The 15,666-nt window shown below is 40.9% G+C and overlaps 1 protein-coding gene across 1 annotated transcript in view; it reads left to right on the top strand.

The window, feature by feature from the left end:
• Nucleotides 1–15,666, top strand: part of KREMEN1 (kringle containing transmembrane protein 1) — a 220,679-nt gene that overhangs the window by 111,177 nt on the left and 93,836 nt on the right. The window contains exon 3 of the mRNA XM_082266021.1: nt 4,604–4,695. Coding sequence (XP_082122147.1) covers nt 4,604–4,695 — 92 coding nt within the window. The remainder of the gene's footprint in view (nt 1–4,603; nt 4,696–15,666) is intronic.

Genomic DNA, 15,666 nt, shown 5'->3' with positions numbered 1-15,666 from the left:
GTGGAATGCATTTATAATGTGACGTTGTTTGAGGAGGCCAAGTTGTACCCTTGCTCCAAGGGGGCTTAGGAGCCCGGTAATTTAGATGTCATTATTACAAAAGTGGTCTTAAATGTCCTTGATAAAGGATGTTTTTGACAACTTTCAAAATGTTAGGCATTTAGTTTTGAGGCATGGCAACACATTATGTGGAGTTATAGATAATAGAGAAATGAGACTGATCTGATTTCTTATTGTACATAACTATGAACAAATGATACTCCTTGCTGTTTTGTTTTGAGTCCCAACATCCATTTTGAAAGCAAACCCCTACTTGATCCAAAAGCAATATTGTCACCTGCATACTTTCTGCATTTATCATGGCGTTTCAATAACTTTCATTTCTCTTTAACTCTGGTCTCTAAAGCAATTGATTGGGTCTCAGGTCAGAAGTTCACCACTTATGTTCTCCCTTTTACGTCAGTGTAGCTTTTAAATTGTCTAAAGCCTATCCTGCACCGTTCTTAATAAATAAATCTGCAAGAAACAGATTTCAGTTGTGAAATCATAATGCGTGAATGATGTGAAATTCAAAACATGACAGAAAATGGAGGCCAATATGTTTAGTTTTTTTGTACACTCCAACGACTTTGTGAATTATAACTGGTCTTAGTGCCTCCGTTTTTACAAAGTTAATTTTAGGTTAAATAGCTATTTAAAGCTAGTTAAGAGGATTAATAAGAAAATTAAATATTTGTTGGACTTGACAAAAGGCTGAAAAATGCAATCACTCTATTGTAGAACCGCATATGGGTTACAGCGTGCTGTTTCCATTATGTTTGCTCAATGTAGTATTACATAAAAATAAGTGGCAGGTTCGCTCTGATGTTTAGTAAATGTTAAGCATTAATAATTACAGAAAATATGTATGTAACTTTAATGCAGTCAAACAATCCAAAATACTCCCCCATGCAATGCCCACCATGTGCCATAATGCATTTATTGCTTTTCGTTCTTTAATAGATTTTTATGGATTCACCCGCTGAAAGCTTTAATTGCTCTATTTTCTCTACGAGTGAATGATTTAATATTCCTTTGCTCATTATTTACTTAAGTTTGGTGCAGTGCTGTGAGACTTGTTTAATATAAAATACTGGAAAACTATCTGTTACATGTCCCTTTTTCCTCCTTTTTTCACCGGCAAAGGCAGGATTTATTGACATTTCGGTTGAATTTGCGATCAATAGGACAAAATAGCTGTGTAAAGAATAAGCAATGGTCTTTAATAAATGTATGTTTAGGAAAAAATCCATGCCACTTTAAAATGTACAGCAACTGAAACAAATTGCCTTATGTTGCCATTGTTGTCAATCATAGTAGATGACCCTTGACAGGAATTGCCTATCTGCAAGAGCATTTAGTATGTTCTTGAAGGTGGCTATGGGATTTAAAGAAAGCACTAGGAACTCCCACTTGAGCTAGGGGTGTAAGTGGAGAGAATGGGGGGATGGTAATGTGATGCACTTGTGGGCGTGACCAAAAGTGGGCATGGTCAATAAAGGGGGTATTGTTAAAAGGTATATGGCTTGCAGTGTGCCACCTTTTCTGCTTTGTTTAGGTGAAATATGGGCTGTATGTACACTAAAGAAGGAGCTAAATAATCCCCATTGGAACCAGCAACAGTTGCCCTCAGCATTAGTGTCTGTGACAGCAAAAATAACCCACAGCATTCATGTCTGTGATTACCTTGATAACCCCCAGCATTGTTGCCAGTGGCTGCATGAAAAACCCTCAGCATTGGTGTCCATGACCACAATAATAACCCCTAGCATGTGTCAGTGCTTGCAATATTAACCCCCAACACTGATGTTAGTGGATGCAGTATTAGCCCCCAGAATTCATTACTGTAGCTGCAATAATAACCCATGGCCTCAATAATTTCCGTGGCCTTAATAATGACTCCCAGCATTGGAGTCAGTGGCGCAAAAATTACCTTTAGCATTAAAGTGAGTGGCCACAATAATAACCCCCAGCTTGTGTTGTGACCACATTGGTGTTATGGCTGATATGTGTATTCTGGCAGCAGGGGAGTCTTTTCTCTGTCAGAATACAGTGGCACAGAGGGAAAGATTCCCACATTCACATGTGTGGATGGGGAAGCAGTCAGTTGTTTTCATTAGAACTTTAGTGGCAGTACTATCAATCCCTGACAGCCCCCCCCCCCCCACTCCACTTATCCTCCCAGAAAGGCATTTCCAATTGTCAGGCACTACAGACCTACCAGGCTGAGGGTAATAAATTATGTCCCATCTTTGCATTTCACAGTTGAAAACAGAGCCTGCTTCCATTATGTGAATGACCTGACATGGGGGTGCTGTGTAGTTGCTGGCAGTCTCTGGCTTCTTGTATTTCATAGACACTCCAAAATCAGAGGTGATTCTTTCCAGTTTATATGTTCCAGCAGCTTATTTTCAATATCCCTAATATAAAACAACATATCCAACACGATAAATGGAACCCCTTATCATGGATACATTATGTGTATAGACCTGAAGAACTAAAGTGTAGAGATCTCAAGTGTTCCGGAGAGAGAAAATGTCTCATGGTTTAACACTGAATATTCAGTATTGATTGGGATTTGTTGCATTAAACCACATGCCACTCTACTGACAACTTTGGTGCTACAAAAGAGAGAGGCACGAGGGCTGATCTGACACAGACAGAGATATTTGGTTTGAAATGGAAATGAAGACCTGGCCGTCCCTCTAAACGTTCAGCTCATACAAGGAGAAGACTGATCAGAGATGCAGCCAAGAGGCCCATGATCACTCTGAATGAACTGCAGAGATCTACAGCTGAGGTGGGAGACTCTGTCCACAGGACAACAATCAGTCGTATACTTCACAAATCTGGCCTTTATGGAAGAGTGGCAAGAAGAAAGCCATTTCTTAAAGATATCCATAAAAAGTGTCGTTTAAAGTTTGCCACAAGCCACCTGGGAGACACATCAAACATGTGGAAGAAGGTGCTCTGGTCAGATGAACCCAAAATCAAACTTTTTGGCAACAATGCAAAACGTTATGTTTGGCGTAAAAGCAACACAGCTCATCACCCTGAACACACCATCCCCACTGTCAAACATGGCGGTGACAGCATCATGGTTTGGGCCTGCTTTTCTTCAGCCGGGACAGGGAAGATGGTTAAAATTGATGGGAAGATGGATGGAGCCAAATACAGGACCATTCTGGAAGAAAACCTGATGGAGTCTGCAAAAGACCTGAGACTGGGACGGAGATTTGTCTTCCAACAAGACAATGATCCAAAACCTAAAGCAAAATCTACAATGGAATGGTTTACAAATAAACATATCCAGGTGTTAGAATGGCCAAGTCAAAGTCCAGACCTGAATCCAATTGAGAATCTGTGGAAAGAACTGAAAACTGCCATTCACAAACGCTCTCCATCCAACCTCACTGAGCTTGAGCTGTTTTGCAAGGAGGAATGGGCAAAAATTTCAGTCTCTCGATGTGCAAAACTGATAAAGACATACCCCAAGCGACTTACAGCTGTAATCGCAGCAAAATGTGGCGCTACAAAGTATTAACTTAAGGGGGCTGAATAATTTTGCACGCCCAATTTTTCAGTTTTTTATTTGTTAAAAAAGTTTGAAATATCCAATAAATTTTGTTCCACTTCATGATTGTGTCCTGCTTGTTGATTCTTCACAAAAAATTACAGTTTTATATCTTTATGTTTGAAGCCTGAAATGTGGCAAAAGGTTGCAAAGTTCAATGGGGCCGTATACTTTCACAAGGCACTGTATATAGACTGTTATAGCATTAATTTAGCTCAACTTATTTTAGAGTTGTTTAGACCCTAAGGGGCATATTGACCAAATGGCGAATGTGATATTCACTAAACGTTCACTGCAGGTAAATCTCGTAAGGTACATGTGTTTTAAATGATATTAATTGATTTACCACCAGTAAATGTGTGGTGAATATTTCACTGCTTTATAAATATGTTTGCAATATACAGTATGGGGTTGATTTACTAAAACTGGAGAGTGCAAAATCTGGTGCAGCTGTCCATTGTAGCCAATCAGCTTCTAACTTCTTGTTTAATTAAGCCTTGACCATAAAACTGGAAACTGGTTTCTATGTACAGCTGTACCAGATTTTGCACAGTTTTAGTAAATTAACCCCTATGTATCAATAATTTTCAGGATACACAAAATGTTTTATATGGCTATTGTTCCATTACGCTTTATTAGGGAGCACAATGTTTAGGTCCAAGAGCCATGGCAAACTTGTGACTTGGGACAAGCACACAAATGCTTAAACATTTCAATCTTAAAAATGATGTTTATGAGCTTGTAGCAACCTTTCACCTTAAAGCTTTTCTTAGGTTACCTATGGAACATTGCTAGAATCTGATTTCACACTGGGTTCAGCAGGTAATAACACTCTATTGCTCTATATACATATATGTTAGATCACAGAGCTTATGACATGATGGCATGCTTCAAAAATACATCACTTTTAGGTCAGTGTTTACAGTTAATCACAATGGATATTCCATTCTCTTTACCCTAATTTTATGATCTTCCTTCTTGTTTTGCCAGGAACCCAGATGGTGATATCAGTCCCTGGTGTTACATAGCCGAGCATGAGGATGGAGTGTACTGGAAATACTGTGACATTCCAACCTGCAGAAGTAAGGCCGAGGGGATCTCCTTCTTAATCCTAATTTTCTTGTTAGAGATGTGGGAATTGTGCTAGCTTTTTTCTTTTATGTGTAGTACAAGCGCTCAGCTCAATAACCATCAGACACAGAATATTTGAAAGTGCTTTCAGAATGGTGACATCACCGTTATTGCGCATGGTTGTGTTTGGAAAGCCAACATATTGGTGGAAATATATATTTACATACATCTCTAGGAAATCTGTAAAATTGCTGTATAATAGCTGTAAGAACGCTTGTACATTTATTATACTGCAACTTTCCTTTTCTTAGATGTGGAGGCTGCATTATTTTCTTTTGTTAGGCTTTTTGGCCTTTGTTTTCACCTGTTAATCTGGCAAGTAAGTCTGTTATTTTTCAACTTTCTTTAACAGTCCAAGCTGTCCAGAAAGGATGGAAGTTTGAGGGTTGAAACAAACCATTTAACATTAACAGGGGTGCTTATAATGGTCAGCTGTTCTACATTTATGTAAAAACTTTTATTTATCTTCTTAACCACTTTAAGACTGGAAAGGATTTGCCCCCTTAATGACCAGGCCCTATTTTGCGATTCGGCATTGCGTTACTTTAACAGACAATTGCACAGTTGTGCGAAGCTGTACCCAAATAAAATTGACATCCTTTTTTTCCCACAAATAGAGCTTTCTTTTAGTGGTATTTGATCACCCGTGTGATTTTTATTTTTTGCGTTATAAACAAAAAACGAGCGACAATGTAAAAAAAAAAAACTATATGTTTCACATTCTGCTATATGACATTCTCAAAAAAAATTAAAAAATCAAAATTTTTTAACATTTTAGGCCAATTTGTTTTCTGCTACATATTTTTGGTAAATAAAATCACTATAAGCGTATTTTGATTGGTTTGCGCAAAAGTTATGGCATCTGCTAACTACGAGAAAATTTATGTCATTTTTATTGTTTGTTTTTTTTCACTAGTAATGGTGGAGATTTGCGATTTTTTGCGGGACTGCGACATTGCGGTGGAAAGATCGGACCCATAAATGACATTTTTGACACTTTTGGGGGTACCAGTAACATTACTACAGTAATCAGTGCTAAAAGAATGCACTGTTACTGAAATAGTGACACTGGTAAGGAAGGGGTTAACAGTATAGGTGATCAAGGGCTTAAATGTGACCCTAGGGGAGTGATTCTAACTGTGGGGGGGCGTGGCTTCTGAGATGACCATAGAGACATGTGATCCTATATAGAAGGATCACATGAGCTCTGTGATCATTTCAGGCAGAAGGACGGTCGGCTGTGTTTACAACAGCCGACCGTCCTTCTCTCGATCGCGGGTGTCAGGCGGCAATCAGAGCCGTCTGACCCATGCATCGGCTTCCCCGCTTCCCACGCGTGACTGACGTAGACCTACAGTGGGGATCAAAATTTTGGGCACCCCAGGTAAAAATTTGTATTAATGTGCATAAAGAAGCCAAGGAAAGATGGAAAAATCTCCAAAAGGCATCAAATTACAGATTAGACATTCTTATAATATGTGGTAAGGGTACCTGCGCTTATGGTGACAATAAATTATATAAATAATGCCTAAAAATGTATAAATTATTTAAATATAAATATAAAGTGCTTTATGTGTGTCTAGAGCTGCTGCTAGACAAAAAGGGGGTTTCCTTTAGGTGAATTATATAAAACATGTGTCTGCGCTGCTCTTAAAAATATTTTTAGTGTAGTATGTGGTAATTATAAAGTGCATAAAAAATTAATTCAACAGTGATACTCATAATCCATATAACATTACGCAAATAAAATTCAAATAAATCTCCAACATAATTAATTATAGTCTCTAATCAGCAGTCTTTTTATATAGAAAAAAGTGCTTAGTGCAAGAAAAGTGCTTCTTATATTCTTCAGTGACTCCTTAAAAAGTGCTCTGTGCTCAGATCCTTCCACTCAGTGCTCCCCTCTCAGTTCCCCACTCACCAGATAGAGGAGGGGGAAACCCCTTTCAGAAATCTTTAGAGACGGTGGAGGTTATTGCACACTTCAATTGCAGTTGAAATATCTATGTGGCTGAGGATTATCAAGCTGGTCTCCCAATCGATTCACCCCAGAAGCATAAAAGAAGATATCTCCATAGTGAAGTAACGTCAAACAATTTTTATTCTCATAAATGACAAATAAACACTTACAAAACTGAAGTAATGAGAACGCCAATACTCCTTCCTGGTGGTGGACGCTACTTCCGCACGTCACGACGTCACATCCGGTGGTTAGAACGCAGGAAGCAGAAGTAGCGTCCACCACCAGGAAGGAGTATTAGCGTTCTCATTACTTCGGTTTTGTAAGTGTTTATTTGTCATTTATGAGAATAAAAATTGTTTGACGGTACTTGACTATGGAGATATCTTTTTTTATGCTTCTGGGGTGAATCGATTGGGAGACCAGCTTGATAATCCTCAGCCACATAGATATTTCAACTGCAATTGAAGTGTGCAATAACCTCCATCATCTCTAAAGATTTCTGAAATGCGTTTCCCCCTCCTATATTTGGTGAGTGGGGAACTGAGAGGGGAGCACTGAGTGGAAGGATCTGAGCACAGAGCACTTTTTAAGGAGTCACTGAAGAATATAAGAGCACTGAGCAAATTTTTTCTATATAAAAAGACTGCTGATTAGAGACTATAATTAATTATGTTGGAGATTTATTTGAATTTTATTTGCGTAATGTTATATGGATTATGAGTATCACTGTTAAATTAATTATTTATGCACTTTATTATTACCACATGGTACACTAAAAATATTTTTAAGAGCAGCGCAGACACATGTTTTATATAATTCTTATAATATGTCAACAAAAGTTAGATTTTATTTCCATCATTGACACTTTCAAAATAACAGAAAACAAAGAAATGGCGCCTGCAAAAGTTTGGACACCCTGCAGAGTTAATATCTTGTACTGCCCCCTTTGGCAAGTATCACAGCTTGTAAACGCTTTTTGTAGCCAATCAAGAGTCTTTCAATTCTTGTTTGAGGTATCTTTGCCCATTCTTCCTTACAAAAGTCTTCCAGTTCTTTGAGATTTCTGGGGTGTCTGTCACGCACTGCTCTTTTAAGGTCTATCCATAGATTTTCAATTATGTTGAGGTCAGGAGATTGTGAAGGCCATGGCAAAACCTTCAGTTTACGCCTCTTGATGTAATCCCCTGTGGATTTCGAGGTGTGTTTAGGATCATTATCCATTTGTAGAAGCCATCCTCTCTTTAACCTCAGCTTTTTCACAGATGGCATCAAGTTACCATCCAAAATTTGCTGAAATTTTATTGAATCCATTTTGCCTTCTACTCGTGAGATGTTCCCTGTGCCACTGGCTGCAATACAGCCCCAAAGCATGATTGATCAACCCCCATGCTTAACAGTTGGACAGAGGTTCTTTTCATTAAATTCTGTGCCCCTTCTTCTCCAAACGTACCTTTTCTTATTCCGGCCAAAAAGTTAAATTTTAACCTCATCGGTCCACAGAACTTGTTTCCAAAATGCATCAGGTCTATATGTTCATTTGCAAAGTTCAACGCTGATTTTTGTCATAAGGACGTAGAAGAGGTTTTCTTCTGATGACTTTTCCATGAAGACCATATTTGTACAAGTATCTCTTTATAGTGGAATAGTGTACCACAACTCCAGTGTCTGCCAGATCTTTCTGGAGGGATTGTGCAGTCAAACATGGGTTTTGAATTGTTTTTTCTCACAATCCTGCGAGCTGTTCTGTCTGATATTTTTCTTGGTTTTCCAGAGCTTGCTTTAACTTCCACTGTTCCTGATGACTGCCATTTCTTAATTACATTCCGAACAGAGGATATTGAAATCTGAAAACGCTTTGCTATCTTCTTATAGCCTTCTACAGCTTTGTGAGCGTCAACTATTTTCAGTTTCAGGTTTCTAGACAACTGCTTAGAAGATCCCATGGTGCTGATTGTTGGGGCAAGGTCAGATGAGTTTGGGCATTTAAAACCTTTGAGATTGACATCACCTGGTCTTCCCAGACGATGATTGAGAACAATCCATGACACTGGCAGGTCTCAGCCTTGCAAAGGGGGCAGTGCATGCTATAAATTCTGCAGGGTGCCCAAACTTTTGCAGACGCCTTTTTTTGTTTTCTGTAATTTTGAAAGTGTCAATGATGGAAATAAAATCAAACTTTTATTGACATATTATAAGAATATCTAATCTGTAATTTGATGCCTTTTGGAGATTTTTCCATCTTTCCTTGGCTTCTTTCTGCACATTAATACAAATTTTTACCTGGGGTGCCCAAACTTTCGATCCCCACTGTACATCGGTTTGCACAGGAGAGCCACCCTGCCACAGTAAAAAGGCGGCGGGTGGTTGGAAAGTGGTTAATAAGCAAATAATCTCAACTGTATGATGTGATTCAGTACGATAATCGAAAGCTGTAGTCTTTGCCCCTTGGCTGTTTAAAGTTTTTAGCACTTGTTACTTGCACTCTGCCATATTTTTTACTGTTTCACTGTTTACAGCTAAAGAAACCTTGGTTCTCAAATTATAAGCGCAAAGTAACTATTATCTAAAACAGCCTTTCCCAATTAGGGTACCTTCAGAGCTTGGTGGGGTTCTTCAAGCTATGAGCAATTTCTGCATCTCAGATAACTAACCACTAACTCCAGTGATGTTTTTAGATATATGTAAGGGGGGTATACTTCCCACTGATCACCATGCTAGTCTACAGTAAGTTGTAGATACAAATATTATCAGCGGTTTCATGAGAATGAAAGTTATTTCAAGGGTTCCTCCATGTTAAAAAGGCTGTGAAAGGCTGATCCAGGACATTTTTTTCATCATCTGAAAATGTTACGCCTTTAAGCATTTGTAATGAACAATATGCTGAGTAATAGTGTTTTATAATGATTATATGCTCTACCAGTATCTTTACTGAACATAAAAACAAACAAAAAATACAGTGACTCATAAATAATATGTTTTCACTTATTGCCCAAATATGACTTTTTATTATGTTCTCTCACCATGCCTAGGGCAGATTCAAATAAAAAAAAAACAACATTCAGCTGTTATAGCAAATACATCTAAACTCCAACATGCGCATTAGTCCTGGTCCATAGGCCCTCAGTGCCAGTTGCATCACCTTTTCTACTATGTGAAGCTATTAGCTTTTAGTTGAATGTGGTAACCAGTTCTGATTCTTTTCATTGAACACAGCTCAGACATTCAGAGCCAGATTTCTCATTAGGCACTGTAGGCATGTGCCTACCGGCACCCTTCATAGAGGAACGCCCTCCAGTGGTGTCGCTATGGGGGTGCGGGGGACCCTCCAGAGGGGTGACACCGTCAAGACCGCGAAGGTGTTACCCCTCTGGTGTCAGCGCACTGGTCCAACCGCATAATTTACCAACTGCGCTGATGGCCCAAAATTTGCCTGGGGTGGGGAAATCGCGGAGCGGGCACATTATTCCAGGATGCTGGGAGCATTGTTGTAGCCGGCTAATCTGCTGGAAGGCTCCCCGTCTAATCCAGTGGGGAGGGAAGTAAGGTCAGTGGCCATACCGGAAGTGCTGTGCAGTGTGCAGTGATGGAGGCAGTGGGAGAGAGAGTGAGAGAAAAAATGGGGAGGGATACCATAGACGGGCAGGAGGGGAAGGAAAAGTGAAGGGCTGGGTGAAAGGGAAGAGTCCCAGGGCACCGTATATATGAATGGAGGAGCTGAGGGGACACCATTATGGCAGCTGTGATATGAGTATGCAGGCAAACATAACATGTGAGGGGGCAAGCATAGGGCTTCCAACAATGAATGAGAAGTAGGAAATGGAGTGTGAGGACTAAAAGTTGAGAAATATGGAGAGAAGAAGAGAGTAATGGAGAAATAAGGGGACTGGGTAAAATGGTAGTAGAAGGGGTATGTGCAGAGTATAGGTGAGTATAGGGGTAGTAGAAGGGATATGAGGATATGTAGGTATAGGGGCATTAGAAGGGGTATGTGGAGAGGAGGGGGTGGTTATAGGGCTAGTAGAAGGGATATGTGAAGAGGAGGGGGGTGGGTATTGGGGATGGCAGAATGGGTATGTCGAGATGAGAGGTGGTTAAAGGGGGAAATAGAAGTGTTAGTGCAGCACCGGGGGGGGGGGGGGGCTCTTCAGAATTCTCTGCCCATAGGCTTCTGAGATGTAAATCCAGCCCTGCAGGCATTGGAGACTGAATACTTTGTGTGCTCTCATTCTGTGTTGTGTTTTCTGATAGTGTGGAGGTTGATACAAAATACTAAAGGGGAAGTTCCGCTTGTTTGCTACCTCCTCCCCTTCGCTGGCACCTATCAGGGGGGGGGGGGGGAGCGGGTACCTGTTTTTGACAGGTACCCATTCCCACTTCCAGGAGGTCCCCTGGAAGTTTAGCCCCCCCCTCCTCCTTTCTCTGCCCCCGGGCCATTCACAAAGAGCAGCGCACCTCGTGCATGCACAGTAGGGAACTGGCTTTGAAGAGCCAATTGAAAAATCGGCTGGGGTGCCGACATCATGGGATCCCTAGACAGGTAAGTGTCCTAATAGAAGAAACAGTAAAAAACAGTATTTGTAATTTTGAGTAAATTTGACTTTTTTGCATTGTAGTTATCTTCAGGAATAGCAAACTCCTTGACTAAATGGTGTCTGTTATTGTTGATTTGTCAGAAATTGTAGTGTAATTCTGCAGTTTGATGAGTGAAAAGGTATTGATGTGTGTATTGTAAGCCTAACATATTAATTTTCACACAGAAATAGATGCGTGCACATTTACTGGCTAAAGCCATTACTGCTATGTGTGCTGTAAGGAGTTGTGGTTTCATTAAAAATCACAGTCTTTTCTATGATATCCCTGCGTGTTTATTGACTTTTAGTAGTTTAGTTTGATTGAGTGCTGTAAAACTAAACGAGTGGGCAGGAAAGACAGATAAAATACAGCCACAGATCTATATATGTTAATTAAGCTTTCTATACAGACATTTGTTGGAGGAAAAAGCAGATGTGTAAACTATATGTCTTGCATTGACATTAACCACTTCTGGACTGGAAGGTTTTCCCCCTTAATGACCAGGCCATTCTTTGCCATACGGCACTATGTTATTTTAACCACTTTACCACTAGAGCATTTTGCTGTCTCTGGGCCACTTTTTGCGATTCGGCGCTGTGCGAATTTAACTGACAATTGCGCGGTCATGCGACGCCGTACCCAAACGAAATTTACGTCCTTTTTTTCCCACAAACAGAGTTTTCTTTTGGTGGTATTTGATCACCTGTGCGATTTTAACTTTTTGCGCTATAAACAAAAAAAGAGCATTTATTTTGAAAAAATAACAATATTTTTAACATTTTTTTATATGAAATTCCCCCCAAAAAAGATGTAAAAACCAATTTTTTTTTACATTTTTGGCCAATTTGTTTTCTGCTACCTATGTTTGGTAAAAAACATTGGTAAAAATAAGCGTATTTTTATTGGTTTGCGCAAAAGTTATTGCGTTTACTAACTAAGGGAAAGATTTCTGTCATTTTTGGTGTTTTTTTTTTTAACGAGTAATGGCGGCGATCTGCGATTTTTTTTTGCGAGACTGCCACATTGCGGCTGACAGATCGGATCCTTGACTGACATTTTTGACACTTTTGGGGGTACCAGTGACATTACTGCAGTAATCAGTGCTATAAATATGCACTGTTACTGTAAAAATGACACTGGCAGGGAAGGGGTTAATTTTATTGGAGAGGGAGGGGTTAATGTATGCCTGGTGCTTACTAACGTGTGGGGGGGGAGGTGACTGAGTGAGTCAGGGACAGATCAGATGTTCAGCTATGCTGAACACTCCGATCTGTCACTCCCTGTCACTTAGGAGATCCGCCTGCTCTGTTTACACAGGCGGGCGGATCTCCAAACTGGATTCCCCAACGATCGGGGCAGAGCAGCGGCGATCGCCACCGCTCCTCCCCTGGCCCGACTCCCGCTGTGAATGAAAACAGCGGGAGCGCGCCTCTGGCGGCGCAAGAGCGCCGCCTACAGGGGGAGGAGTCCAGCGACGTAGGTCTACGTCGCTGGACGATAACGAGCCACTGTGCCGCAGTAGCAGCACAGTGGCTAGTGGTAAAGTGGTTAACTGACAATTGCGCAAGCATGCAACCCTGTACCCAAATAAAATTGATGTTATTTTCCTCCCCACAAATAGAGCTTTCTTTTGGTGGTATTTGATCACCTGTGCGATTTTTATTTTTTGCGCTATAAACAAAAAAATAGCGACAATTTTGAAAAAGAAAAACAATATTTTTTACTTTCTGCTTTATAACATCCCCAATAAAATAATTTTTAAAAATCAAGTTTTTTCATCATTTTAGGCCAATTTGTATTCTGCAACATATTTTTGATAAACAAAATCCCAATAAGTGTATATAGATTGATTTGTGCAAAAGTTATCGTGTCTACAAAAAAGGAGGAAAGATTTATGTCATTTTTTTTTTCCTTTTTTACTAGTAATGTCCGCAATCAGCGATTTTTAGCTGGACTGCGACATTGTGGTGGACAGATCGGACGCCTAACTGGCATTTTTGACACTTTTGGGGGGACCAGTGACATTATTACAGTTATCAGTGCTAAAATATGCACTGTTACTGTACTAATGACACTAGCGGGGAAGAGGTTAACACCAGGGGAGATCAAAAGATTAAATGTGTCCCTAGGGGGTGCTTTCTAACTGTGTGGGGGTTGTATTTGCTGAATGAACACAGAGACCTGTGTTCCTAAATAAGAGAAACACAGGAACCTTGTGTTGATTACTGACAGAACAGCAGTCTGCTGTGTTTACAATGGCAGACCCCCGTTCTGTCTCCACAGGGAGCGATCGCGGGTGCCCGGCAGTAATCGCGGCTGCTGAGCCTGCTGATTGGCTCCCGCTGTGGCGAATGTGTCCCAACTAGCAGTCCCGTGAAGCAACGTACAGTTGTGTCGTTTAGTGGTACAGAGCCGACCTGCCGCATTATATGTACTGCTGGCGGTCGGCAAGTGGTTGAAGTCGATCCGTCAATTTTCGTTTGTTTATTTCCCTGCACGTAGAGCGTTTAAGGCAGGCTGGGCACTCATGGCTGGAAATTAGGTGTACACTCTTCCCTTCATTACCCCACAGTGCAGAAAAGAACACTGTAACTGTCTGTATTATGTAACATCTCCACGCCAAGGATCATCTGGTATATGTAGTATATGGAAGGGCTGCCATCTATATCAAATCCTATTGTTATAAAGCTCTAAAACCTGGATTACATTTGGGATTCCTCAATCAAAATATTGGAAGAGGAAAGCAAAGATGAGTCAAAGTCCAACTGAACTTTCAGTTAATACATTTCAGGTGCATCAAATCAAAAGGTGTGCGAATTCTACGAGTTAATATTCTTTAGAGCAGTAGTCCTCAACCCTGGCCTACAGGGCCCACTAACAGGCCAGATTTTAAGTATTACCTTGGGGAGATGCAGACTAGAGTACTGCAATCACTGAGCAGCAAATTATATCACCTGGTATGTATTTCAGTTATCTTGAAAATCTGGCCTGTTAGTGGGCCCTGTAGGCCAGGGTTGAGGACCACTGCTTTAGAAAATAGCCCCAGTCAGAGTTGAAAAGCCTATTGTCATCATCATCATCATCATCATCATCATCTCTGCAGAAGTATGATATGCCCCTTGCTGAATCATAGCTAGAGCTTTCCAATTAGCAAGGAGTGTGAGCTTTGCAGACAGACCACTGTTTCAAGGTCAAGAGCAAGAGTCCTTCTGTATAGAAAACTGGCAGAGGACAGGATTTTCAGCTCTCTCAGCTATGATTTATTCCTAAAGAAAATTAGCTCTTAGTCTTAAGACTTCTGGTCTTTAGTTTGATTAACTCGGACTATATAATGGCAATTTAACCTGGAGGTTCCAGTGGCCTTTAAGATGTGTCTTTTTAACAGCTGAAATTATGTTGGTTGTTTATCTTTCTATGCATTGGTAATACTGGAATTATTAACCTTCTATAATAATAATTAAAATGTTGCCATGTCTTTAGGGTTGGGCAAGGTGGGTCACAACCTTTCTGACTCCCCTTGAAGGCTGAACACTACTTGCAAACTCCTCCAGAATGACAACTAGAGACAGTTTTTATTTATTCCTGTTAGCAAAAAATGGCCATGTTCTCCAAACAAGGGTGCAGCATATAGTAAATTATGGCTCAGGAGGCCTTTAGTAAATGTAGCACACTCCTAGGTAGGTGCTAGGCAGGGAAAATATAGTTGCTCTGTCTGCTTATCAGGGGAGCCTGATTAGTAGTTAGGCCTGGTGCATGTGTCCAGGGTGTGATTCATCCAGGCTGAGGGAGTGTCCCCCTCCTGAATAGGGGAGCCTGTTGGACAGTGGAGGAAACCCAGCCAGTGACACACAGGCTTTTGTAACTATCTCAGTGGGTTGGCACAAACAGTGGTGCATCCTGGGATACCCTATAAAAGCCAAGGGCACATGTGACAGGGGGTCTTTGGGTGGTAAGCCAGGTCCCAGGAGGAGGGTGATGGCTGTCTCTCCTCCTGTTTGCTGTGGATGGTGGTCACAGGCAGTCAGCCTAGTGGACCAGAAAGTGTGGCTGAACCCAGAGGTCCAGTGGAAGCTGACTGTGGAGGTGAAGGCAGAGCAACTCTGGTACTCTGTGAGTACAGGGGAGCTTGCCAAAGGGTCTGCCCAGGAAGGGGACCACTCCAGTGGCTAGATTCAGCGGACGGGTGTCAGCACATGGGCAGTTAGAGTAAAGGGGGTGCCAAGTTGTTAACCCTGAAGAGAATATTCAAGGGGGAACAGTCAATTTATCTTCACTTCAGTGGCAGGGTGAAGCAGTGGCCTTGGTGCATTCTACAGTCAGTTGTCCTCAGAATTGTACATAGTTACTAGTTGGAGTATCCCACTCATTCCTTCTCCTATCCCAGTTC

Source organism: Pelophylax lessonae, assembly GCF_965119305.1.
Source record: "Pelophylax lessonae genome assembly, chromosome: 1".
Taxonomy (NCBI): Eukaryota; Metazoa; Chordata; class Amphibia; order Anura; family Ranidae; genus Pelophylax; species Pelophylax lessonae.
This window is presented reverse-complemented; position numbering and strand designations above follow the sequence as displayed.